The following is a 27,352-nucleotide window of genomic DNA, read 5'->3' on the forward strand; positions in this document are numbered from 1 at the left end:
TGAGGCCAAATGTTTTGGACACTTGGGTAAAGAGAGGGGCTGAGCTGTCAACTGATCATCACCTGGTGGTGAGTTGGATCAGGACTCAAACGTACAGTGAGGGTGTGCTGGGAACGTCTAGCAGAGGCCCCAGTCTGCGACATCTTCAACGCACACCTCCGGCAGAGCTTCAACAGCATTCCGAGGGAGACTGGGGACATTGAGTCCGAATGGACCATGTTCAGCACCTCCATTGCCGAAGCTGCTGCACGGAGCTGCGGCCGCAAGGTAGTTGGTGCCTGTCGTGGTGGTAACCAACCTACCAGGCTTGGTTAGCCTGTGGGACTCCGGAGGCAGCCGATAGGTACCGACAGGCCACCATCAGAGCCAGCGCCTAAACTGGATGCGCAGGTTGGGGCTCCAGCATAACGTCCAGGTTTTGGCACCACTGGAAAGACCTGGTACTGTGCGTGATGTTCATGATTAACATGCCTAACATGAACAACAGAATTCTGGAGAATATGGAAATTTGTTTTTGTAAAGTTCTGCTGTAAAAAGTGACTGTAAAATGTGTTGGGTTCATTTTATGGTAAGTGGCCTGTAGTTGTATAGCGTTGTCAAGTAAAAAATAAAACACAAATATGTGATTCTAATTATGAGATATGAGCCTTAGAGAAATAAATCCCAACAAATGTAAAAACTGATGGGATCAGTACTATGATTTAAACAAGTTGTCTAGTCAAAGTCTGATTTAAGAATGAGGGTTGCGGACTACTCATTTCACTAAACTTCTAATTTTATCTTTTGGGAACCTGCACAGGAAAGAAAATCAGAGCAAACAATACTACAGCTCTAAATGCTTTTGTCAATACAATTCAGGTGCATGTATTTCTGACAAGATTTGTTCCTAACACAAATACACCAACACACACATCTTACCTTGAACTGACCCCTGACCTCCTAACAGCACCTCAAAACTGTTTCTGGGTTCTGATCTTCCTCACTGTCATCATCAGTTTGACTGCCCTCAGTGAGTGCATGGTCCTCACTGGACAATATGTGCATGTTTATATTATTAACTTTCTAATCTGACATCCCATCCTGTACTCAGCTGACCTGTCAAATGTACAAATATATTGTGGAATTTGTATAAAATATTCTTATATGTGCTTTATGTATTTAATTTTCTTTATGCAAAGTTTCATCAAGATCAGTCATGTTTGCTTACTGGTGGTGGTCAGAGGGCCCGGTGGCGCCAGTGTCCGGCAGCCTCGACTCTGTCAGTGCGCCCCAGGGTGGCTGTGGCTACAACGTAGCTGCCATCACCAGTGTGTGAATGTGTGTGTGAATGGGTGTGTGAATGTGTGGATGAATATAGTGTAAAGTGCTTTGGGGTCCTTAGGGAGTAAGTAAAGCGCTATACAAATGCAGGCCATTTACCATTTACCCTTAGAAAAGTGATCCAAAGGCATAATGTTGCATGATGATATTTCAGTTTAAACATGGATAAAAAGGATATTAATCTCACAGATTTGGTTGTTGAACTAGAGACTAGCTCCGTGTATACCTGTGCTGTTAGACCAGCAGAAGATGATCTCAAGAATAAAACGAGGTCTGGTTTCAATTCAATTTCGGGGAAACCTGCAGTCAGCTGAGACCAAAGCAGTCACCTGGATGAGTGATGAAACGTTTCTCCCACTGAAAACGCTGCGTCCAGATGAACAGAATCAACCTTTTGGGATTTCCTTACCTGGATTATTGAGCATGCATCAAGACCTTTCTGAGTTCTAGCATATTTTTCACTTTGTTTCAGATCATCAAAACATTTTACTATCAGATAAAGATAACTCCAGTAAAAACTCTGCATTTTTAAAGTGAAGATTTCATTTTAGATTGAGTAAGTTAACCATTTGTCACGGCTGTTTCGTGTAATGAATGGAATCAACTATAAACTGCGTGTTGTATTTACTAGGGACATCTATGTTCGACATTAACATTTGTTTGATCAAAATAATGAAAATATGACAAATATGCAAAAAAATAAGGAAATGGGAAGGAGGGACTTCCCAAAGCGCCGCGTCACGAGAATCTGTTTCACCTGCTCGGGTCGTTTTTTCCCCCTGATTGTTATTTTTTTTCCAGTTTATTTCTTCCTGTCAAACAGTGGCATTTGTGATATTTTGTACTTCTCACATAAATTAATCCATTTATGATGAAGGGTTTTTCTTTTTACCATGGAAATAGCTAACTCCAGCAACAGAACAACAAATCAATTATGCAGCATTTATTGTCAGGTCTTTTATATGGTTTGGGAAACTTGGCAAAGGCAATGAAAACAATAAATATGACATTTTCCCTAATGTAGCATTTTACACAATGTACAATGTGTTTCTTTCTCCACAGCTTGCTTGATAATGTTCTATACACATTTCCAAACAAATAAACATATCTCCATTCAGAAACCCTGAAAATGAGATGTGCACAAAAAAAGATAATAAAACACTAAATGCATTTCTCGTATGAATTTGTGTCAATAAAAACTGCTAATAAACCACAAAGAGAAATGAAAAGTTGTGCTGTTTAATCGACATAAAACAGATTAGAAAATGGCCCATCTGCTTAAGAGTTTCCTATGATGGTGCGGTTTGGATAATACTGGCTGTTCCTGCTCATTTCTGCCGAGTTTATTTGTGTGCGTGTGTGGAACTGCTTGGATCAGTAGTCAGTGTCAGAGCCTTCGGCATTGTCCACGTTTCGGGAGAGCATGTAGTTGTCCATGTCGATGGAGCGGCAGTTATTGATGGCGTAGCGCAGCCTCTCAGCCATGACAGCCTGGCTTGAGTACGGAGGCAAGCGCAGCTGGAAGAAACATGTCTGAGAGGTGGGCAAGCTGTCGTAGGGCTGTGGAGGACACACAACAAATTCCAAATTACTTAAACCTCACACAGTGTCATTCTGTGGCAGGCCAAACGCTGCTCTCCTAAATTCAATTCAGTTGGTACCAAATCACAACAACAGTCGCCTCAAGGCACTTTATATAATAAGGTAAAGAACAAACAACAGTACACTAATGATTTAATGGACAGTGAGTGAAGAAGAAACATGCAAGTGGTCATGCATCATGAGAAGCCCCAGCAGGTCCGGCCTATTGCAGCATAACGAAGGAAGGGTTCACGGTCATCCCAGCTATACGCTTTATCAAAAATGAAAGTCGGATCTTAAAGATACAGACGGTCTCCGTCTGGCAAATCCACACCGGGTGGTGATGACACAGAAGACGGACGTGAAAGCTCAAGGCTCTGCCTCCCAGTCTGCGCTACTTTTAAATACCCTGGTGGAAGTGATGGTTTTTGGTGGCGCTTCTGAGGCCACTATTATAGATCTTGGTTCACTGGCACAGTATGTTAAACCAGTCATCACTAATCTGGGAGTTAAAATAGAGGCAAATCTTAAACTTGAAAGCCAGGTCAGAGCTGTTGTAAGATCTAGCTTTTTTCATTTGAGGGAATTAGCCAAAATAAAGCCCATCTTATCGAAACAGCATTTTGGGACAGTAATCCATGCCTTTGTTACTTCTAGGCTGGATTATTGTAACGCACTTTATTGTGGGGTTAGTGATGCAGTTCGTCTTTTAACTGGAACAAAAAAGTCTGCGCACATTACCCCCATTTTAATTTCACTCCACTGGCTACCTGTACATTTTAGGATTGTTTTTAAAATTCTCTTATTTGCTTTTAAATCTCTTAATGGCCTGGCCCCCCCCTACCTCTCGGAGCTACTACAACCATATACACCTGCCCGTTCCCTTAGGTCCGCCAATCAGCAGCTCCTTAAGGTACCAAAAACTAAGTATAAATTTAAAGGTGATCGTGCTTCTGCTGTAGCTGCTCCAAAGTCGTGGAATGATCTGCCCTTGCATGTTAGGCAGGCCTCTTCTCTCCCTGAATTTAAAAGTCTTCTTAGAACATATTTATTCGCTGAAGCCTTTGGCATTGATTAGAGGGGTTGACTCAATTTGTTATAACATGTTTCAATTTATTTTAGTTTTTTAGTTATTTATTTTATCTTATCTCATTTTAATTTTCTTTACTTATGCTATTAGCATGTACAGCACTTTGTGAACTCTGGTTTTATGTTAAAGTGCTTTATAAATAAAGGTGGTATGGTGTAACATAATATTGCCTAGATAACCTCTTCTCCATGTTTGCTGTGGGGAATGGGCACTAGTTTGGGAGTGGTTTGATGGGGTTGTATTAACTAAGGCAGGTGTGTTTGATTGCACTGACTCTGGTCTACTTGTAGCCCACACGACAAGCAAGATATTTTGTGTCTCTGTGCAGGTGTGGCACAGATTCAAGATAACGTCGCTTAAATATGTTAATGATTACTGTCTCAAAAAGCTGCTTTGATAAGACGGGCTTAAATTTAAAAAAGCTCTGACCAAGTTTAAGATCTGCCTCCATTTTAACTCCCAGATTAGTGATGGTTATAATTCTATCACTATATATGTACGGTGCATTTCTTATGTACAGTTTAGACCTGTGGGTAGAACTCCTTATTAAAGTGGTTTTTATTCAGGAATAGGCAGAACATCTTCCTTTTGTTGCTGACTCCATATCTCAGTGTCGCACAGCAGTTCACTATGTCTCGCACAAAAGACCACAAATCCTGCCAGTGATTCACTTCCTTATAAACCAATGAATCAGGTACTAAAGGAGTGATGTGCTGATGAACTAAGCCTCGGCACAGTGTCTCTGAAGCACTGTGTTGTTTTTTTGACACCTGCATCTTAATTAACTCACTAATTAAGATGCAGGCCAGGGCTACTATGAGCCCGAGCCTGAAGGCAGAGTCGGTTTGTGAGGCTGAGGACAAACCGTCCTACGTTTTAAGATTAAGATAATGGCTGGAGAGTAAAAACTGTGGCTGGGTGAGAGAGCGCCCATCAGGATGCAGGTGTGAGGACCGGTTGCTATAGTGACTCGTGTCAGGTGACCCAGACTTCTGTCAGCTTCAGGTTGAAATAGACAGAAATTTGTCTCTGAAATGCTTCCTAAGAGAAAACTGTTGTATAAGAAAACTTCTTTCACCGTGAGCGCCAACAACTCCGAGTCTACAAATTCTTACATTTTCCCATCTGTAGAGTTTAGTATGTGGATGTCGTGACAGTGCAGAAACAGCCTGCGATTCGGATTTTCACATGAAATTTAGACGGTTTTCACATTGTTCCGTGTGGAAGAGTTGGACGGAGGAGGCAGCGCTTTGGGGACATTTATGAGAGACAAATATCTATCACAATAACCGGGGATGAAAGCGGACACCCGTGGCTATGATTTTAGAGTAAAATGATGGATTCTTTGGTTTTATTTAGCCCATTTTTCAATTTTGTGCTTCTACTTTTTACACTAAAGCTGGCTGATAATTTGGTAATCTAATTAAATTAAGCTCATTCAGGAAGTTCAGCTTTGACTATTTCAAATATTTTTAAACACTTCAGGCAAAATCTTTAAATTTCCAGCATTCACACTGCCAGGAAATGCAAAAATATGTTATTGTACACTCATAACGATAGTTAATAGTGTCCTGAGTTACGCAGCGGTCCATTGAAGATGGGAGAACCAAAAGAACCAAAATGCCCCCAGATTAACGTAGACTGAGGTCCTCTGTCTCTGAACTGCCTCATCCAGAGAAAAGTTATTTTCCCTGCTCAGCTCATTGCCAATAAACCATCCTAAACATCACTTAGATTCCCCAGGGATTTAAGGAAAATAATTGGGCATTTTTTCATGATGACAATGCACTGCTCTACTTACCCTGTCCACCTTCATGATCTGAAACCTCTGGGAGATATCAGCTGTGTTAGCAGGGAGCCTCGAGCGACCTGAGACAAAGCGCATGAAGAGGACACGCTCCTCGTTGGAGAACTCCTCCAGGGTCTGCCAAAACCACTGCACCAAGGAGTGCTGTTCATCCACCTCTCTGTAGCGCACCACCTTCTTGAGCACATCGCAGCAGATCTCCGGCATGCCACAAACCATCTGCTCCAGCTGCTTGGCAGTGAGCAGGGACAGTAGCGGCACCGGCACGATCCACGACATGCCCTCACGCACTGCTGCCACCTGGGAGAGATGAGCCCACAGGAGAAGACTTATGTCCGTGTTAAGGCCAAAGTCACGTTTAATCTAACGGTCAGATCGGCTAAAGAGACGTTCTTGTTTGTTTCCAGTCCTGCGCACAGCTTGCTGTTATTAGGTTTTCCATGTTGAAACAGCAGACAAACACTGTGTTCCTGTATCTGGGTCATCTATACATTCCCCTGTGAATGCTCAGTGGCTAACAACTGGTGACTGAGAAGTCCTTAGCCAACGAAGCTTTGAAACAGTATGACCAAGACGTACAAGTTCAATTCAATTTCATATGACCCAAATAAACTCCAAAGGAAAGTCAAGTCAAAATGCTTCCCAGACGTCTATCCGAAGTCTTTATTTACAACCACAGCTGTGGCCAATAATTGTCTTTGACCCAACACAGGTTTAAGACACTTCCACACGTACTTCTTTTTTATGACTTTGAAGTTAATTCTGGTTGTACTGAAGAGGTGAGTCCGAAAAATATTTTTAATACACAAAATATTCGCATGGATTTGACATGTCTGGTGTGTAAAGGCCTTTTCTGTACCTGACGGTCGATTTCATGCAGTCTGTACTCAATAGCTCTTTCCACATATTCCTTCCTGTTGGAGAAAGTGAGAGGGATGCTGTTCCCTCCTGGGATAATGGGGACCATTTTACCATCTGCACTCTGCCCGACAAAGGAATCCAGAGGAATCATCTGCAAAACAAACACAAAAACTGTGAGTGCTGGCAAAGAGCTCACTGAGGTTAGAGAACTTCACTTCATAAAGAAAGGACCTGTGATGGAATTACATTAATGATTTAAAAATACACCTAAAATCTCCACATCTCTAAGTCCTAAATAATAAACCTTGGACCCTGTGGATCAGTGACAATTAATCTTTGTCCCCAGATCTGAGTGTGATAAGACAAACTGCTGTTTTTCTATTTGAACGCGTAGTTAAAAACCAGTTATGTCCATGGCCTAAAAGAAGAGGCTCAAAATGAGGCTTTGTACTAGAATATGGCAATTATATTATCAAAGAGAACGCATCAGAAAGACAAACAAAGCATAAAATACAAGTCAATAACGTCTGCAGTCATGGTAAATAAATGCCACTGTATGGTTTTCTATAAAAGCTTTCCACTAAATCTAACAACCGTTCATTGTTCTGTTCATTTATTCATTTCATCCAACGTATGAAAGCTCATGTGGCAGAAATGAGCTCTCATCTGCAGCGTCTTTTCTTCAGTATTCCTCTCCTCACCCCCATCTGGCTCCTCCTCCCTGAGCCTGCTGGAGGTTTCTTCCTGTTAAAAGGGCATTTTTCCTTCCCACTTTCGCCAAGTGCTTGCTCATAGGGGGTCTTTTGATTGTTGGGCTTTCTCTGTTTTACTGTAGGGTCTTTACCTTTCACCCTATAAAGCCTAAAAGCGCAAATCAGTCTGTGCATAACTATATATTGCTCCGCCCATCAGAAAGTCGAATGTCGGTTGGAAAGATTTTAGATATTGCCCAACGTTAGACGATACCCAGCCCGCTTTGCCAATGTAGCCGCTCCCCCGGCCTAATTCCAGGTTGGACCCAGGTAAGCCTGTCTCAAGCAAAGTAACATTACACAGGTTTTCTTTCATATTTCAACTGTTCTTAAATGTAGACATCTGCTTTTTCTCTGTTGCACTAAAAATGAACCAAACATTGAATTTAATGTTCTATTAAACAACCCCAGTTAACACTGTAACGCTGCTGAATGAATGGATGTGTTTGTGGCTGGTGGCTTGCTTTAGTGTGGTTTCAATATAAGTATAATCCTCACACGAACATACAATCAAAATGCTTTTCTAACCTCATGGAAATTATCCTCCGTGATGCCGCTGTCTTCAATGTGAAGAATGCTTTTGAGTGTCTGCACATAGAGCAGGTCCACTTCCTCCAGGTCCTCCAGCAACAAGGGGATGCAGCACAACTGCTTCCAAACCAAAGGAGCCAAGTGCAGATCCAGGGGCTTCTTGGTGCGGATGGCTACCCCCATAAGAATACCTAAGAATTTAAACTGGAGCATGTGCTCATCCAGGCATGCTGACGGGTTGAGGAGGAATCTATCAAAATCAGAATCAGAATACTTTAATAATCCATAAGGAAACTATGTGGGTTTCAGTTGCTCCAAGGCAATAACAGTAACAGACTAGACTATTACAAAGTTTACACATTTAAGAAATAGCACAATATACACGCATACAAATCGCTCAATTATACATATCAAGAATATTATAGAGGTGAAATGTATATGATTGACATTTGACTCTAACCTGTGAAACTTTGTCATTTGTTATTTTACTGTAGAGTGTGTGCAAAGGGTGTAATTGTTGCAGTGTGTACGGCGTATTAGATGGAGGAGTTCCACAGGCAGGAATGATTTCCTGTGTCTCAGTCCTGTGTCTCAGTCCTGTGTCTCAGTCCTGTGTCTCACTCCTGTGACTGGCTAGCAAGTCATGGAGTGTGTGGGAGGTGCTGTCCATCACTGTCCTTATCTTGGACAACAGCCACCTGTCAGAAACAGTCTAAGAGAGTCCAGCTCCATCCCCACAACATTACTGGCCTTGCCGAGCAGTTGATTGAGTCTGTTGGCATGCTGTCCCAGAATGCAACAGCATAGAGGATGGCACTGGCCACAACAGACTCGTAAACAATCCTGAGGGAGTGGTGCAGCTCTGGATACGGCTGTAGGTGGCTGAGCATTCACTGCAGTGTCGTAAACAGCCACCAACATTACAAGGGTAAATTCCCTGATCAAATAATACGGCCCGAGTCTTTGATTGTTATGTTTGTTTGTTAACAAGAACAGCAAGCCCTCTTCCTTTCTGCTTACCGCTCGTGGCGCTGTCCCTGTCCGCCCGAACAGTGTGGAAGCCACACTGTCCACTGCCATCGGGAATACCCCGGTGCATCCGTGATTCGGTGAAACACATCAAGCTACACTCACGATATTCCCTCTGACTCCGTGTCAGCGCTGTTAGCTCGTCCATCTCGTTTGCTAGCAACCGAACGTTCCCCAAAATAATAGACGGCAGACACGCTTTGAAGCCTCCGCTGAAAAATGTGGAACGCTTCACGGATTTACGTGTCATCCTTGCGCAGAGACCATGCTAATCTTCCCTGTATCATATCCAATTTAGCGCATGCCATCGAAGAAATGTCTTTCTTTTATTTCAAACAAAGGATTAGTTACTCTCTTAAAGTCCTACAACTTCCAACACATTAACTGACCTACATGTTTCATTAAGGTCTTCTCACCTGTCTCTGTTGTAGCCAACCTCTGCTGTGGCATTGGGAGATGGGATGAGCAGCTCTACAACTCCTGTCTCCAACTCCTATGGATAGATATTCATGACAGTGAAGAAGTAGTAGCTCTAGTACATCAGACATCCAGTAAACAGCTGGAATAAAATTTGTTCTAACAAGTCCAGATGTTTACATACCTGACACATCTCTGTGATGGTGTCATCAAAGACCCCTCCTGCATCGTCAGCACCTTCTCCAACTAGTTTGACCTTCCAGGCTCTTGAGGGAAGTCGGAGATCTGAAGCATTCAGCTTTACAACTTGCCGAGCAATCTGTACAAAGATTGGTTTACACTTCCGACCTCTGCAGAGTTCAAATGTGATGGAAAACCAAAGTGAAAAGGAAGAAGGGGATTTTAAGTTTACCTTTAAGCACAAAATTATATTTATAACATCAGTAGCTGATGAAGTAGTTATGCATCTATTTTTTTATGCAGTACAACAATTCACCCTGGAACAGTTTAAAGCAACCATTAAAACCTTCATACCAGTGGTGAGTGTATGGAAACCTCTGACCAAAACTGCAGGCTAAAAACAGTTACCAGTACTGACCGTGTGGAGATCCGTTTGACAGTGATCTGGGGACCGTAGTTCTTGCCCTGCACCATGGTCTTGCCTATCGACCGCACCATAGGCAGCGTATACACTCTGGGAGCCAAAAGGGGCCTTAACTGGCCCTGGACGATTCCCCAGGTACCGGCGTTGTAATGGGAGGTACAGCTCTGCAGAATTAAAATGACATTTAGTATTTACTAATTAAGAGGAGCCCCAAATCTTTTCCCTACATTTGTGCAATGTCTAAACTATAGGGAAGAAAAAATCTTTCCAATTAAGATGTAACATAGTAGTCCCCTTTCAGTCCATACAACACATATAGTTTGGGATATCACGCCCCTGCATGTTGTGGCTTAAGGCACCTCTATTCGTGCCCTGTGATGACACATATACAACCCTGCACATATAGACTTCTGTGATCACATTGATCCTGCAGTTTTCACACTTCACCTGAGCGTAAAAACTGAGGGGATGCCGAGTTGGGCTAGCTACTGATAGTTAGAGCTGCTGTCTGCTGGCATGAAGTCAGTTTAACTGCCTCGTTGGTGTTAGCCTCCACTGTTCAGTTGGTGTGTGGGCTTCCCACAGAGTGGAAATTTCAAGTGTCCTTGTGCAGCACTGTTGCTTTGCATTTTGGCATGAGTACCAAACCAAAGCAAGCAAAGCAGAAATCTTCTGTTTCTCCCGTCCTAATGGGTGCTGTTTGCATGACCAGCATGAGGCTGCCCTGTCTGACTGGGGACTTACCACGCCGGGAAAAGTAAGCTGTATGTTGTTGCCAGCTCCAGGGCTCGACCCTGGAAAGACGGAGAAAGTGCTAGAACGGCTGTTGCATTCCAGTACCCTCGCTAGGGTTCCAGCTTTTCCAAATCTGAAGATGAGGAGTATCTGGTCGATGTCTCTGCAAATATCTGGACTGAGTGAGGATGAACCACGCGGGAGCACTGGCTAGCCTCAGCGGACGCTCACCAACATGATGACGTGCTGGACATCAGCTTGGGCATTCATCGACCTTCTCATGGATGAACAGCAGAGCCTGTTGTTGCCTCAGTGTGCCGCCGCTGCTCCGCTTGCAGGCCAAAACAACATCTCTGTTTTTTCCACGTTTCATCACACAGTGGAGAAGCTCAGAGTGGAAAGGCCATCTACTCCACCATCTTAGAAATCTCTGGCAGTTTGTGGAGTTTTTCCTTCCAGCGAATCTGACAACAGACTATAACTGCCTTCCAGTATTCCCGGACTTTGTCTCCGAGCTAACCACTTCACATGTGTCAAGCCACCGTCTTGGGTTAGGGAATCCCCAGCTATGGACAGTATTTAGAGCTGGACAGCACAAAGAAGGCTGGCTTAGCCAACCCGCCTCCTACGGAATGGCTGTAGCTGGTAAATTTACCGTTTACATTTCTGGAGGCATCCCTGGCAGCTTATCAGAATCAGAATCAGAATCAGAATCAGAAAGGGGTTTATTGCCAAATGTTGAGCAGGTTTACAACATTAGGAAATTGCTGCGGTGCTTCAGTGCAAACATAGTGTCATAAATAGCACTTAAATAGACATGAAAAAAATAAAAGTAGGAATAAGAATAAGAATTAAAGTGCTACGTAGAAAGATATGTGACCCCATATATCTGGCCCCATTCCACATATATGGTGTAGCTGATCCCGCATCTCTTCCATCCAAGCACTGTACATGCTCTGCATCTCAGCCCGACAAGATTTATAATTCTCAGCCGGGCGCTGCCCATGCCATGAGCTCAGTCACTGTGATACAGTCGCACCAGGCGATGTACCTGGTGCAACTTGGGTCCATTGTTTTCCCCAGACAACTACTTCTACCTTAATGAGAACCAAGTAAAAATGGAATACATTCTCCGTGCCCTTTGTGGTGTGCTCCCTAACAGATGGCTTCAATAATAGTAGCACATCTGACCTTTTCTGATGTCTCAGATAGGGACAGTGCTATCTACTTGGATGAGCCAGTATCTGTTGTCAGGTCATTTGAATCTGAACTGAGGAAGAAGCAGACGGCAGCTTTGCGTGATATCATCCCCAGACACAAATTCCAAGTTCGCAGTTTGGTCTCGCAGGCTAGCTGTTCCTCTTCCCACCGCCGAGAGCGGACCGACTGCTGCTAATGTGGGTGTACCACCAGCAAGAGCCCAGCCTCTGGGGTAACTTCCACGCCAGTCAGCCTGGAGCTAAGATCCACCTTTGGGCCCCAACGCCCAGGAGAAAGACGTCTCAGTCCTCCTAGCTATGGGATTGAGTTAAGAACTGCAGGGAGATGCCGGTTCCCCTATCTGGTGCTGCCCAAGAGGCACTCCTTAAGTCCTGTTTAAGTTGTCACAAACCCCCCTGTGCACAAAAATATATTTTTGCTGTTTCAGGTTGTAATTCCTAGTTCGGACTTGTCAGATGTTCAGGTGACCACAACAGGTAATCCCACGTTTCTCACCCTCATCAGAGAGTCTGAATTTCAGTGCAGCACAGGCTGCACACCAATCAGTGAGAGCTCCCAGCCGTGTTTCAAGCTCTCAACTTTCTCTGTCCAGTTCAACAGTGGTCTCTTACACAAACGCCCAGACAGGGGCACGTACCCCTTGACTGTTAAACCTATCTCAGTCTCTGCTTTCATGATTTAGTGTTCATTTTCTGTCTCCAAGAGCCACACATGCTGGGGCTGGACTTTCTCTCCAGGCAGGAACCCCAGAGGGGGGAATGAATATTACACCCTTTACTAGTGGCCAGTTGTGGGATCTGTTTGTCGAGGCAAAAGTAGACCTTTTTGCCTCCAGGGTGAAGACTTACTGCCCTCATTCTTCTCTGCAATTGATCACGATGCAACCATTTCCATCGGAGGACTCTGGAGAGCGTAGAGAGCCACCAAGGGGCCACCAACCTACTGAGAGGTCAATTTGACCAACTAAGGGTCTGCCCCCAGGACAGAGTGCTGACTTTTGGCTTGTGTCTGAAACACAGTGTTTCTACAGTGTGCTGAGGAAGTCACAAAGCGTGACTGAGACAGGGGGGTGTTAATTTAGCTGTATATTTAGGTGACTGGCTCCTTCTAGTGCAGTCAACGCAAGAAGTAACAACACAAATGTCAGATTTTAAGATGAATTTAAACAATCCGAGCTTCATAATAAACACCAAAAAGTGTGTACAACATGCACCTTTTCTGGGTTTATGCCTGAACTCAATCACCTTTACAGCCTTTCAGTTATGAGAGTGAAGGTGTTCAGAGCCTGGACTGTGCCTTCAGTCACTGAGGCTGGAGATGCAAACCAAAGGAAAGACAAATCTAAGTTTAGCCATTTTCTTCTTCTCATTCTGTTCACATCTATGGGAGAGTTTTCAGCTTGTCAATGTGTTAGAGGCACTAAACTAACAGTATTTTTCCAGAAGCTGTTTCTGTAATAGATAAAATACACAGTAAGACATAACTAACACTTAGCATCACTGACAGGTCAAATATCAAAGGCTGCTAAAGCCTATTGGCTGTGTGCAACTTCTTAAGGGTGAAGAACAATATAACTGGTATCACATTACAAAAAATTCTAACAACACATTTTTTACCAAATTTCTAAACATTTTCTGTACAAGTGTCTTTTGTTTTATTGTAGTCGTTGCCCACCTGGTTGTTAGGGCTGAGGTTGAGTAGTCTCCATGACGAGTACATGAGGTCAGAGAAGTGGTAGAGGAGCCGCAAACGGGCCCTCACTGCCTCGATGCTCACTTCTTTAAGCCCACTGTACTGAGGAGGCACTGCTGCTGGCAGGCCAAGCTGAAGAGGTACAGATGAGCCTGAGGAAGATTAGAGTGAGATATGATCACCCTGAACACTGAGAAGTGTGGGAAGAAAAATCGACTTTTTCATTCACGACAAAAGTTTCATTAAAGAGATTTTCTGCTGTCACAGTTATTCTAATTATTGTTTGTTGTGGCAGCCATCCAAAGCTCTGTCTCTAATCCCTTTGACATATTTTCTATGTGATGTGGTTTATAAGGCAGGTTTCTAAGCACAATACATAAAAATAAAACCATTACGCTCTGGTATTTTGTAAGTTCCAGCAGCACAGCAGGAAATCTGATATCTGGGAGAAAGTATCAAAATATCAGGAGGCATTATGTGAATTTTGTGTGTCTGTGTAACCTGGTGCTCGAGGCGGCACAGAGGGAGCCGTCCACGCTGCACTATGACAGCGTCCAGCAGAGATCTGATGGATGTTCTTGCCCTGCAGCGTTGTTACCAGTGTAGGTTCTCTAACATGGTTGGTGTGTCCCAGACCCAGCTGCACAACACAGTCATAAGTCAACATTTAAGAATAAGTGTGTATAACAGCTCAAGATCAATTCTGAAAATAAATCAAACCTGACTGCCAGGAATGCAAACAATGCAATGTTAGTTTTACCCTGCAGATGATGTGTTGTTGCAGTAGTAATCCTGCACAGTCTGAGAGGCACAGCAGGAATTCTGCTTAGACTCAGTGATACCGTAGCACTCTGGATCTTTTGTTAGTCTAAGATAGCTGGCTGAGCCCTTTGTGACTGCTGGACGACAGGCGCCCCTCTCCAGTTGCACACTCAGATTTGTGGAGAACCTCGTGCTAAATATCTTGCAGATGACCCTATTCTAGGTCAAGGTCCCGTGCGAAGCAGAGCAGCTAATCGCTGCCACTACTGAAGGGGGGCTGTAGCTCAGAGCAGGTCATCTGCTGCGTTTGATCCCTGGCCGCTGTATGCCAAATATCTGTGGGCAAGATACGAATTCCAATGCTCTCCAAGACAGAAGCACTTAGATTCACTAGAAAAAGTTCAAGTTCTATAAAGCGTTATATAAGAACTAGTCCATTTACCAGCCTGGTTCTGCTGAAGGTTTCTTCCTGTTAAAAGCGAGTTTTTCCTTCCCCCTGTCACTAAAGCACTTGCTTGTAGAGTTTTGTTGAGGTTTTCTCTGTTTGTATTATTGTAGGGTCTTTACCTCACTATATAAAGCACCTTGAGGCGACTGTGTTGTGATTTGGTATATAAATAAAACTGAATTCAACTGAACTGAATCTACCAGTCAGTGCAGAGGCCAAGGATGGGCCAAAGACTTCTCTTAGGAGCTTTGAAACACTGAGAGAGTCCCTGCTCATTGGGGGCAACTCATTCTTTTTCTTAGCATTTACAGACCAACCTCAAAATTATCATTTATTACTAAGAGTTTAGAAAAGGCTATGACTAAGCAGATTACACCAGTCTTAAACAAAGACAGTGTGCTGGAGAAATTTCAATCTGGGGCTCATTCTGTTCTTTGAGTGTCCAGTGTCATTTTAATGCAAAGTGACGCTGGAGAATATTCTGGTGTTAAACGCTACGTTTGATACCGTCCACCACCATACTTTCCTTGACAGGCTGAAATATTGGGTTGGTGTATCTGGTTCTGCTTTGGAGTGGTTCACATCATATCTGTCTGAATGATACTTTTCTTTGGCTGCTTCTGAGTCCTCGTCCTTTTATCTTAGCTATTGTGTGCCACAAGGCTCTCTATGTGTGTAATATAAGATAGATGACAAGGCTACATTTTCAGTAAATCCATTTACTTCAAATAAGATAAGCAGCAAACAGTCTTACTGAGACTTTGACACTTATGTTCCCACAAGCATTGTATGCATGTTACCTGTCCCTCCGAGTTGCTGCCCCAGGTGTAAACATCTCCTGTGGAGGAGAGTACCAGAGTGTGTTCAGCTCCTACAGCGACATCCTGGATGTGGATCCCTGAGAGACCTGGTACCTGTTGGGGCCGGTTGTGGTTCCTGGCTCGACCCTCTGGCAAGCCAATTAGGCGGTCTTCAACAGAAAAGGTAAAAATATATTTGAATAATATGGCACGGAAAAAATCTCACTTTGACTTCATGGTGAAAGCTCAATTGTGTAATTGTCATAATCAGTGTTAAAACCACTAATGGCCAAATCTAAATATCACACTCATTTTAATATGTTATATAATAAACTACTGTTTTCACTAACATTCATTAATATGATTATAGATTATTGTGTGATTAATATCCCGTATAAAATAAGAAAAATGGGACTGAGGGGTTTGTGGGTTTCAGTTATAGAGCACCATAATGTCACTAACAGAGGTTTCTATCTCAGGGCGCACATTATTATTATTTTTGCATTAATACCATCAACGTGGTTTTTGCACAATCACATTTAGCTTTGGGTAGTGTGCAGTCACAGCTGTTTCATCTCACTGCTGCATTTTAAATGCAGAAAAAAACACGGTCATGTTGTTCCAAACAATAGAAAGACAGTACTAAGAGTACTTCTATTAAACCTGTGGGCTTCTGCAAATACTTAAATACTGTGACCAATGACAATCTTTTAAGTCACATACTGACCACCTGTTAAAAAAAACTGAGGCTGAAGTTGGGGTACTTTTTCACAAACAGATGATTTCTCTCCTGCTGCCACCCTCCGGGTTTAAGGTATCGTTCATCAGCCCTCCTGCTCACTCTCAGGTTATCATGAGGCATTAAGATATTTAACTGGCTGTAAACCTTTAACACATCAACTTTCTCTGGCTGACTGGTATATCTATAAATCATTTTCTGGTTTTCCATTCTATTCACTGTTCCATCAGTTCGTGCAGAGCTTGGAAAAAAGGCCTCCTCATTTCCTGCCCTGTCATCATGGACCACATTACAGCGCAGCTCTCTCAGATGGCATCGCTTGCAGTTTAAAAGATCTATAAACGACTTTATGAATCTGTCACTGGGAATTTTTTTATGTGATTTTGTAAATCTTGGACAAGTTTCACCATTTTAGTATGTCTGTCTGAAACAGATCTTGTAATGAGAAAGGGAGTCTCAAATAAAAATTAAACAAAAATAAAAGCCCAGGTATTAGCTAATATGGGCGGCATGGCAGTAGGGCTGCCACGATTATTCGACTAGTCACGATTACGTCGACTATCAAAATCGTCGACGACTGATTTAATAGTCGACGCGTCGTTTGAAGCTTTGTAAGATCACAAAAGACGCAGGAATAAGTAGCAGGATTTAAGAGTGTAATAACGGACTGAAACAGAAGATGGCAGCACTGCATGTACAAGGATGCCAGCTGCCGTTAAACCCCGAAGAAGAAGAAGCTGTGTCCCAGAATTCATAGCGCAGCCCAGCTCAGTTTACAACAATGGCGGCAGCTAGTTAGTTTTAATGTTACTCTTATTATTCTTTCTGGGTCACAAAATAAACGTTTAACATATTTTCAGGCGAGAATGTAGCTGTGGAAACCTCAAATATCTGCTCAGTTTATCAAGACACCACATATTTTCAAAAGCGCGCCGACGTTTTCGGAGACGTCTGTTACCCACTAGCTCGATAGCTAGCTGGGGGCTAGGCTCACTAGCGCCGTGAGAACACCGGACTCCCGGCAAATCGTTTTCAAACCCACCGCCGTCTTTCACTACTCAGGTTAAACATGATATATAAGTCACTTAGATAACTTAAAATGTTATTGTTTGGCTTTTTTAGTATTTTATTTGTTCCTGAGTAAATCCGTTTGGCTGAGATTAAAGTTATAGTTTTTACACAGCAGAATAAACGTCAAGCAGACAGCTGATTATCAGAAGTGTGAGATGCTCGAGAATTTACTCCGGTGTCCTGTTATATTTTAGATAGCAAGGAGTTTATTAAACTTCACCGAAACAATCTGCAGATTTCATTAAAATTTAATAAACTACCATCTTGTCTTTATTGTTAGTTAGCACATACCTTAAACACTTAAAGCTGTAAGCTAATGATAGTTATATAAGAGCAGATGCTGCTGGTGCAATAAGCTGTACGTTTTACATCCAATGGATGATGATCTGATTAGTCGACTAATCGCAAAAATAATCGGTGACTAGTCGACTGTCAAAATAATTGTGGCAGCCCTACATGGCAGCTAGGTCTGTCTTTTGTCGACGGGTGAATAAGACTCCAACGTGGGTGAGAGAAAGGCTGAGAACTCAAACTCCTCAGCAAAATGTTTTATGAAGTCGTTGACCAAGTGAGCTATAAGAACATTTGCCTACAGACTGGCCTTTAACAAGAATGCAGATTTAAGGCAGTTATAGATTAACTTTGTTTTTAAACCTGGAATAAGCTAAGCTTACCTTGGCCAAACGTGAAAACCTTGCCATCTTTGGTTAAAGCCACGGAAAACTGAGTTCCACAGGCTACTTTTTTTATACCAATCCCACACAGCACGTCCACTTTCTAAGGATTTCAAAACAGATCAGGATCACAAACAGTTTCACTGTTTGATAGGCCAACAGATTAATTTCAGTTCATTGATCAGGCATCACAATGCAGCAGGTACCTGAGGTGAGGACTTGGCTGTGGAATTCCCAAGTCCCAGTTTCCCATAGTCTCCATCGCCAAAGGCCCAAACCATCATTCCATCAGCAGAGACAACTAAAGTGTGGTTCAAACCACAAGCCACCTGAGGAGGGAGCACACGACAACACCAACTATCAATAGCTAAGATAAGGCTGGACAACTGAAAAGAATCAAAACAATTAGAACTCAAAACTGCCCCAAAGTAGTTCCAGCAACCAGAAATAATCTGCCGAAATGTCACAACATCATATTACTGTAAAAACCTTAAAAAATTAGCTGATGGGGTTGGAAGGTTGGTAGCTTCATCGGCTCCAGTCTGTATGCCAAATATCCTTTGGGCACAACACTGTGTGTAAACGTGTGAATGTTAAACAGAAAGCATGTGCTCGTATGAGCCCTTTGAGTGCCCAGGCAGAGTAGAAAAGCTCTATAAAAGAACCACTGAAATATTTATTTCACAGTGTTGTTTTGAATGTCCACAATCAGCATATAGCACCAGTGGACACATGACGACTGATGTCTTCATATTGTTCTCCAGTATAGAAAACAGTAACAGTGTAACAGTACAGAAATCCTCTGAATGTGCCGCGTATCCAAGCATTTCACAGACACCAACTGTAACAGTAATGAACGTCTTACCTGTCCTACATGGTAGCCCTCCAGAGCAGTGACCTTCTCTGGCAGCTTCTTGTTTGAGGTGTTCCCCAGCCCTAGTCTTCCATAATCACCATTACCAAAAGTGAAAAGCTTCCCATCAGCTGTGACTACGGCCGAATGTTTGAACCCGCAAGACATCTAAAGAGTGAAGAAAGCACAGAGCATTGTAACTGAAACTGCCTATCTCGGTTCGATCCCTGGGCTCTCTGTCCTGGTCGTTGTGTCCCTGGGCAAGACACTTTACCCTACTTGCCTACTGGTGTTGGCCAGAGGGGCCGATGGCGCGATATGGCAGCCTGGCTTCTGTCAGTCTGCCCCAGGGCAGCTGTGGCTACAACTGTAGCTGCCTCCACCAGTGTGTGAATGTGAGAGTGAATGAATAGTGGAATTGAAAAGGACTTTGAGGGTCTTGAAAAGCGCTATATAAATCCAATCCATTATCATTATCTCTATGATGTTCTTGTTAACCCCAATAAAGGTGTGCAGAATATGGAGGAGAAGCGTGACCCAGAGAAACCTTAATAGATATATGACAGAATTCTGCAACAGCAAAGATAGTGTTGGAAGTCTAACCTTCAAGAGAAAAAACTTTTTTTTGGCTCAAAGTAGGCAAACATGTTTTATTGTTTCCCACAGAATTACACTGTACACCGCTCAAAAAAGATTAAAAGAACACTTCTTAAGGAGACTCTAGCCAGAGTATAACATCTGGAATACTGATCAGTTAAGTAGCACAGAGGATGTTTTTGTGTTAATAAAATCAACAACAGGGTGGCTGTGGCTCAGGTGGTAGAGCAGATCAGCTACTGAGTGGAAGGTTGGTGGTTCGTGCCAAATATCCTTGGGCAAGATACTAACCCCAAGTTGCCCTCCGATGCGTTCATCGGTGTGTGAATGTTGGTTAGTTTGCACTTGAGTTTAGAAGTGCTTCTAGGAGTGGGTGAGGCGAATGAGGCATGTTGTATACAGCGCTTTGAGAACATCCCAGCGTCACAGGTGGAAGCCACTGACAGATGAAGAGGGGACTTTTTAGTGTGGTGGGTCCTGGTTCCTCTGGGTGCATGATGATGTCAGGTCTCATGTGCAGACAGTATGAGAGAGCAGGCTGTTGAACTGCCATTGACTGGCCCCCAGGCTCGCATAATCTAAATCCAGTATTACACCTCTGAGATATTGTGTTTTAGTCTATCTGAACCTCAGGTTGTCTCTCCAAGAGCTCAGTCATGCCCTGGTACAGATCTTGGAGGACATCCCACAGCACATGGATACACAAACTATTCAATTTAATTCCATTTTGTTGATACATTTAGATACATGTAACATATACAGTATACATATTTACTTATATTTATAAGGCAGACCTTACAAACTAGTGAGTACCAATAAAATGTATACCCGGTCACATCATTGTCTGAATTCAGCCCTCTGTATATATCCTGCATGTTGTTTTTGGGTACTGTGGAATTGAATAAAATTAGTGCTGTCAGCATTAATCTTGTTAAAATGACGTTAATGCCATAACCGCATTAACACAGTAAATCTCTGTTAGCGAGTTAACACGGATCGCCCCATGCGAGGGTCTGCACGGCACTAACGCATTGATTAGCTAACTGCGCTAACATATTAATGTCGCGCATTCCCCCCCATAACCGTTAATGCAGTCATGGCTTTAATGTCATTTTAACGAGATTAACGCTGACAGCACTAAATGAAATATATTTTTAAGGAGGGTGGAGACTTACCTGGACCACCTCCTCTCCTTGGAGTGCCTCAATCTGTCGGGGTCGTCGCTGGCGGTCACTGTTTCCATGTCCAAGCTTGCCGTAGTCACCGTCTCCCCAGCTGAACACCTCGCCGCTCTCTGTCAGAGCCATGGAGTGACCATCACTGCCACAAGATGTAACCAACTGGGTCACAACAAAACCTGGTAAGAACGAAAAGCACATGACAGGGTTTATGTCACCAATCCGCTGACCAAATGTTCTTTTAGCTCTATATTTCGTGCACACCAGCTACCACAAATAATTTGCCTTTTAGCCGTTAAGCGTTCTGCTACATTCAGCTGGCTTTGTGCCTGTTTGTTTGTTACTTTTGGTTGTGTACAGGTGTTGTAATGTCACCTTGAAGAGCTGAGATGACAGTAAGGACATGCAGGTCATCTGAGTTGCCTTGTCCCAGGCGGCCATAGCTCCCCTCTCCACAGGCCAATACGGTGCCGTTGGGCTGGATCACAAAGGTGCAATTCTGCCCACACACCACCTACAAGAAACGAGAATGTGAACGAGTAATCACAGGTAGAAATAAAATACAGCTCACGCTGCTGGTTTAATTATAGAAACAAAGTTCAAAAAACAATATGTCCAGTAGTTTATGTCTATGTACCTGCTGTGCCTGAGAGAAGGAAGGGGCAATGGTTGGAACGAGGATATTTCTTCCAGCCTCTGCTAGCTGACCGTGTCGCCCTGCACCCCACAGAAACACGTCACATTTCCCTCCGAGGTGCCAGTCCTGATCATGAACCCAAACATGAAAAATGGAAGAAAAGAATCGGGTTGAAACTAGATGTGATATTAAATCATGAGGTAAGGATTTGGTTTTCAATTTTTGAGATCAAGAAATGTGTTTGTTGTGTGGAAATATCCACCTTCTCACCTGGCCTGACATCCCTCTTACTTACCATCACCCTTCAGTTAAGCTCACTGTTGTTAATGTTGTGATTTTGGCTGATTGAGACACTTTTTACACCATTTTACCCAAAAATGCAGAGCAAATATTCTGTGACTGTCTTACTGTTTCACAATGACCTCTTGCTCTCTTTCTGCAGTCAGAGGTATTAGTAGCAGATGAACCTGAGGTATCAATTTCAACATCCTATGTTGCCTTGTTGTCAAGTTACCAGAATTTCAGAAAAGTTGACCTCTGACCTTGATCTTGAGGTCGACTTCACTGAAATTCTAATTCATCTAAGATTTTTAGTAGACACCTATGGTTTCAGTTTCAAACTCCTACATCACTACATTACTTCCACGTTGCTTCCCTGCCTGCTCGGCAGCGTGACAGCAGTATCGCATCAGCCCTTTACGCCGAGGGCTAAAAAAACAAAGTTATGATCACTTGTACCTAAATAAATAGATATTTAGAGCAGCGGTCTCCAACCTTTTTTGCGCCACGGACCGGTTTATGCCCGACAATATTTCCACGGACCGGCCTTTAAGGTGTCGCGGATAAATACAACAAAATAAAACTAGTACCGGTACCGAAAAAAAGATTTATTCATAACACACATGGAAAGACCCAGGAAAACCGAGTTAACGATAAAATCAATAACAAAATAACGCTGAAAACCGATAAAACCCCTGAAAACCATACATTTCACACCTTAGCCTCAACTCTCGCGGCCCGGTACCAAACGGCTCACGGACCGGTCCGAGGCCCGGGGGTTGGGGACCGCTGATTTAGAGGACTGTAGTTGGATAAAAAAGTGAGGGCTGAACGGGTCACACCAACAAGTGATTTCAACAATTTAAACTATTGTAACTGACTTGGTGGTCTAAAATCTGTTAAATATATATCTCTTGATTGCCATCAGCTCATTTTGATCATATCCCCATCGCAAGGTAAACTCTGCAATCGGTTTTGGGCAAAGTGACTTTTATATAATCTATAGCAGCAGAAACAAACATAACAGTTCTATAAAGATATTTTAGCTGTAAACAAAACCATAAGTACTGATTATAGTGCAGAAGACAGAGTAGGTGCAATACTGCAATCATAAAGATACTTGCAAAACGTCTTGTACTTTATCTCCCCCTGTAACTCCTGCTGACTCCACATTATTTATCAGTATAGGTAAAGACATAAAAACTATACAGAAACATTTGAAATCACTTTTTGGAACAACAAAGCAGAGGCAGTGTGTGACTGCGGTGTGTGACTGGGTGGACTGCTGGCTGTTCTGAGTATTGGGGGAGCTGTAGATGAACTGAGCAGAGAGTTCAGAGTGTGGAGAACGAATCTGAGACAACAGAGAGGGAAAAGAATTTGGTTCAAATCTAAGGAGCAGAGTTATCGAGGTGAAGCTCAAGAGAGGCAGAGCAGTGTAAGCACTGGATGAGAAGCCAAACACACATCATCCAAAATAACTTCTCATAATGTTCTTCTGCTGTACTAATTAAACCATTTACATGTGTTAGCTTTTGTGTCATATTTGTTCATTATTGTATTCTAATATGTATTTTAACCTTCTGTAATGAAACAATTTAATCTTGCTCTTAAACATTTCTAAAAATCCTACCTAAAATCAGAAAAATCATATGAAAATAAGCAGCTAAACTTGAAATGATTTCTCTGCCATTACCACATACTGCAACAGCAGTATAAAGCGTATAAAGCAGTACCCCCGGGAGGGGGGCCATTTATTTCACCTAAACTGTCAAAGTTACCTCTGGCCTGGAGGTGGCCCATGACATGATCTGTTCATCCATACTAGCTGACCATTTACTGTTGTCCTGTAGAAATAAAAGCAAAGGCTGCTGTTATGAGCTGCACAGGTTTTGATCACATTCTAAATTACAGTTTAATCAGCTTTGCTCACCAGGAGCAGAGCCATTTCATCTTTAGGCACGGGTTCTAGGTCAGGAACGGAGAAGGACTCGGGGAAGGCTGCACCTCGAGCAAGAGCCTCTGCCGCCTTTACTGTGGTGGAGAAACAGTCCAACCATGCCCACTCACTGGCGCTCCATACAGCGATGCCAGACTCAGGTGGGCAGTGTCGAAGGTGGGGCGGCACAGGGGGACGGCACAGAAGCTGGTCCAGATGGAGACCTACAGCCAGAGAGGCAAGGCACTGCATGTACGGGCTGTGGACAAGCTGCTCCCCGCATACAACATGGGGCTGGAAGTAGAGAGCAAAGAGAGACATTATTAGTGTCAAATACTATTAATCTGTCATGAATAGTGCAAGTTTGCTTGGATTGGCTTTATTTTTTCTCATAGAGTTCTCCAACACAAATAAAGAAATATGGTGATATAATCATCTAGTACAAACTCTGACTTCTAGTAGGGGCTGTATCATATCTCCCTTTACCTTCTCATAGGCATACTGCTCCTGCAACATGACAGGCAGTCTCTCCAGGAAAGCTCTCATGCAGGGTGCCAAGTTGAGGCCGACCACACCTTGCTTCTTCAAAGCCGTGCGGCAGGTGGCCAGCACGTGGTTAGATGCCATGAACTCTTTGGAGCAGTTCACAACCAACACATCCTGGAAATCAAGCCATACAAAAGGCAAATGAAACTTAACTGAGGACAAATACAATCATACAAAATGACGGAGACAATGGAGTCAAATGAGACAACTTGCCTTTGACCTGTTGGAGCAGACGGCCACGCCCACATCTGAGACCCAGACAATGTTCTGGACAGCCCCTGACCCAGCTACCACGGTCTGGAGTACTGAGCCATCCTGTTGGAAATGGACACACACACACACACACACACACCAGTGTAATTAAGTGTCATGTGTTCTTTCCATCTACATATTTCCAGTCATCTGTGTGTGTACTTACAGTATTTGCATATGAACTATGTGCCTTCATTTCCATCTGTGTGTATATGTATGTTTCTTACCCGCAGGGACCAGATGTTCATGAGGCCTCCCACTCCTCCAGATGCCAGGGCCAGACCATCAGGACTGAAAGCCAGTGTTCTTACTGGAGTGATGTGGCCCTTTAGCTGGAACACACAAACTGCTCCATCTTCTGACCATCGGGTGGACTGCTGCACATCAACGATAGCACATTGAGGTTGAACAACACATTAACTTATTGCTCAAAAGTAAAGCAAAAGAAACTCAGCTGCTACTGGATGACTTTGGCTAAAGTGCTTTTACAGTAGAAGTTAAAAGACACAAATACCATTAACTTGGGTTTGGCTTCATTCTCCCACCATCCTTCTGAATCAGAGGAACAGGAGTCTGTGAAGTTTGAAATGTCTTGAGGAACAGTCCAGACAGAGACCAGACCATTCTGGCAGCATCTGAAAAGCATAATGACCCATAAAAACGTTTTTTCCTCAAAATAATCATTTTGTGTGGAGAAACAACAAAAACGGCAGAAGTGAAATCACAAAACCCAAAACAGAGGGCGCATTCAAGGTCAACGTACACGGCGAACATGCTGAGGGGCTTCGGACTGCATCCAGGCAAGCTGCACCAGGCCACACCATTAACCAAGGAGGGGTGTCTAAGGCTCTGTAGGCAGTGCCAGCCAGAGCCCGTGTCAGAGCAGCAGTCTGGATTGGCCCACAGTTTCACAGTCTCCTCTTTAGCACACGTCAGCAGGATCTGACCCGTTGGACTCCACTTCATGCTGCTGATCGACTCCTGACAAAAAGATTTGGAATCACTGTCAGCTATCTAATCCATCTAGCTGACAGTAAAACAGCTCTCTCTTTTTGAAATTTAAATGAAAGAATCACAACATAAACAGAATGACAAAATTACTCCACCTTGTGTGCATCAATGACAACAATGGCTCCTTTATCCAAAGGTTCTTTGGATCCAATCAGCAGCTTTCCATCTGCGTAGCCAACGGCAAAAGGCTTGTCTTCACTGTACCAGGCAATGTGCATTATTGCCACTGAAGGAGAAAAAAACCTTCTGTTTTTCTTTCAGTTACACAAGTAAATATCAAAGATGTGGTTGAACCTGAAATAAAACTCTCATACCGTCTTTCCTGTAGCAGTGTTCCAGCTCTGTGCGGTGCATACCAGAAGAGTCCAGCACCTCGATGAGGCCCAGTGATCCATCCATTCGACCCACCAGCAGCATGTCTTTGGGCTCCCCACACCACAAGGACTCTGCTTCCTCTTCAGGCCAAGTTAGTGCAGACACCCAGTGAGGCTGCACATCCAAAAGCCCTTTACCACCTTGGAGACAATGAAAGCAGATCCATGATGACATTTTGCATAAGATATATCATACTTATATTGACAAATGCCCAAGTATACTTGATTTTAATGTTCCTTTTAGGTATTTTATATAGGGGTTCTGATGTCTTTCAGCTGTCTGTGCAGGAACATGAGAGCTTCCTGCTTATACGGTTGGACAAACTCCAACACTGCAGTCTTGGAGTGAGCTGTCGTTTCCGTTCCTCCCTACAGATTCACTGTGAGATGGATGATGACTTTGTTGCCACAATGTATCAACTTCTTTAATGCTGGGCTCACACTGTGCGATTTTTGGCCCATTTTGAGCCGATTTTTGAGTCGTGCGACCGTTTTGGCATTCGGCCCGATTTTGGCCTTCATCGTGCGTCGTGCATCGTGTAGTATACGTGGGGTAACGAGAAGCGATTAACACCTCACGACCAGCTCCCGATCATCAATCGCTTGGTCATGAGGGTGTCACCGCAGTTTGTCACACTGCGCACGCGCAAACACAAATGTCAGCGAAAAAGACGGCGCAGCACGGCTGTGCAGCCTGTGATCTGGACACAAGCGATGGAGGCACAACTTGTAGAACTTTGGAAAGCTCGTCCGAGCCTTTTCGATGTGGCCTCACAAAATTATCATGACCACAACAACCGTGAAAATAGTTGGATTTACATGCTGCTCAATCACAGCTGCCTGATCATGTTTTTCATTAGCAATTTAGCAAAGTTGATGGTGGTGGTGTGTCTGTGTGAGTGAAAGACAGAGAGGGAGAGAGCGACAGAGTTTCTGTTATAACCTTCATTTTATGGAGGCACAGTGTGAGCACTCGGGTCGCATCAGAGCATCGGGCCGTATAGTGTGAGACCCTGCATCGTGACCTATGAACTTCTCACCCCTGTGAGTCAATCGTGCAGTTTGAGCAGGAGCAGAATCGCGCGACTGATTACACCTTCTATTAACCCCAGTAACGGCTCTGGACAGATGGTTCACAAAGCCAGGTGTATGGTGAGGGGCAGAAAATGATGCCTGGAACACATCCGGTGACCATTCAGTTTTATTTTTAATAGAAGCCCTCTCATTCATATTCTGCAGGCCTCCGTCACCAGTAATACGAGGTGAGCCACAGATTATAGTGAAACAAGTCCCGCAAAACTCAGTGAAGCTCATCATTAATATATTCAATAACCCCCAGAGAAGACTGGACAAAATGAACTCTTTACCATTAACTTGCCAGATGTTGACCATTTTCTCCATGGCAGAGGCGAGATACTTTCCAGTGACACTCCATGCAAGAGGTGACAGGCAAGGATCGCTGGGAGAGCCCAAACCAGACATTCCCTCCTCCAAAGAGTCGTCACTAGTGAAAGATAACATAAAAAAACAAAGTTAGAACTGTATTGAAGTA

At 43.5% G+C, this 27,352-nt stretch overlaps 1 protein-coding gene and 1 non-coding gene across 11 annotated transcripts in view; both read right to left on the bottom strand.

The window, feature by feature from the left end:
* Positions 1-2,248: 2,248 nt before the first annotated feature.
* Positions 2,249-27,352, bottom strand: part of herc1 (HECT and RLD domain containing E3 ubiquitin protein ligase family member 1) — a 92,230-nt gene continuing 67,126 nt past the window's right edge. For all 10 annotated transcript variants that reach the window (XM_040002189.1, XM_040002192.1, XM_040002196.1 and 7 more), the window contains 26 exons: positions 27,168-27,304; positions 25,741-25,941; positions 25,522-25,652; positions 25,179-25,396; positions 24,930-25,050; positions 24,643-24,792; positions 24,377-24,478; positions 24,104-24,277; positions 23,612-23,911; positions 23,460-23,525; positions 21,400-21,525; positions 21,138-21,276; positions 20,760-20,941; positions 19,000-19,155; positions 18,341-18,463; positions 18,135-18,237; positions 15,651-15,820; positions 14,142-14,280; positions 13,623-13,792; positions 9,987-10,156; positions 9,573-9,738; positions 9,388-9,464; positions 7,940-8,192; positions 6,658-6,810; positions 5,793-6,098; positions 2,249-2,880 (listed from right to left, as the gene is read on the bottom strand). In XM_040002189.1, the coding sequence (XP_039858123.1) occupies positions 2,695-2,880; positions 5,793-6,098; positions 6,658-6,810; positions 7,940-8,192; positions 9,388-9,464; positions 9,573-9,738; positions 9,987-10,156; positions 13,623-13,792; positions 14,142-14,280; positions 15,651-15,820; positions 18,135-18,237; positions 18,341-18,463; positions 19,000-19,155; positions 20,760-20,941; positions 21,138-21,276; positions 21,400-21,525; positions 23,460-23,525; positions 23,612-23,911; positions 24,104-24,277; positions 24,377-24,478; positions 24,643-24,792; positions 24,930-25,050; positions 25,179-25,396; positions 25,522-25,652; positions 25,741-25,941; positions 27,168-27,304 (4,219 nt within the window). In that variant the 3' untranslated portion in view covers positions 2,249-2,694. The remainder of the gene's footprint in view (positions 2,881-5,792; positions 6,099-6,657; positions 6,811-7,939; positions 8,193-9,387; positions 9,465-9,572; positions 9,739-9,986; positions 10,157-13,622; positions 13,793-14,141; positions 14,281-15,650; positions 15,821-18,134; positions 18,238-18,340; positions 18,464-18,999; positions 19,156-20,759; positions 20,942-21,137; positions 21,277-21,399; positions 21,526-23,459; positions 23,526-23,611; positions 23,912-24,103; positions 24,278-24,376; positions 24,479-24,642; positions 24,793-24,929; positions 25,051-25,178; positions 25,397-25,521; positions 25,653-25,740; positions 25,942-27,167; positions 27,305-27,352) is intronic.
* Positions 9,187-9,291, bottom strand: LOC120715304. Its single transcript, XR_005691586.1, has one exon. It is a non-coding gene; the product is annotated as a U6 spliceosomal RNA (small nuclear RNA).

Source organism: Simochromis diagramma, unplaced genomic scaffold, assembly GCF_900408965.1.
Source record: "Simochromis diagramma unplaced genomic scaffold, fSimDia1.1 OVJJ01000430.1, whole genome shotgun sequence".
In the NCBI taxonomy this organism is placed as follows: Eukaryota; Metazoa; Chordata; class Actinopteri; order Cichliformes; family Cichlidae; genus Simochromis; species Simochromis diagramma.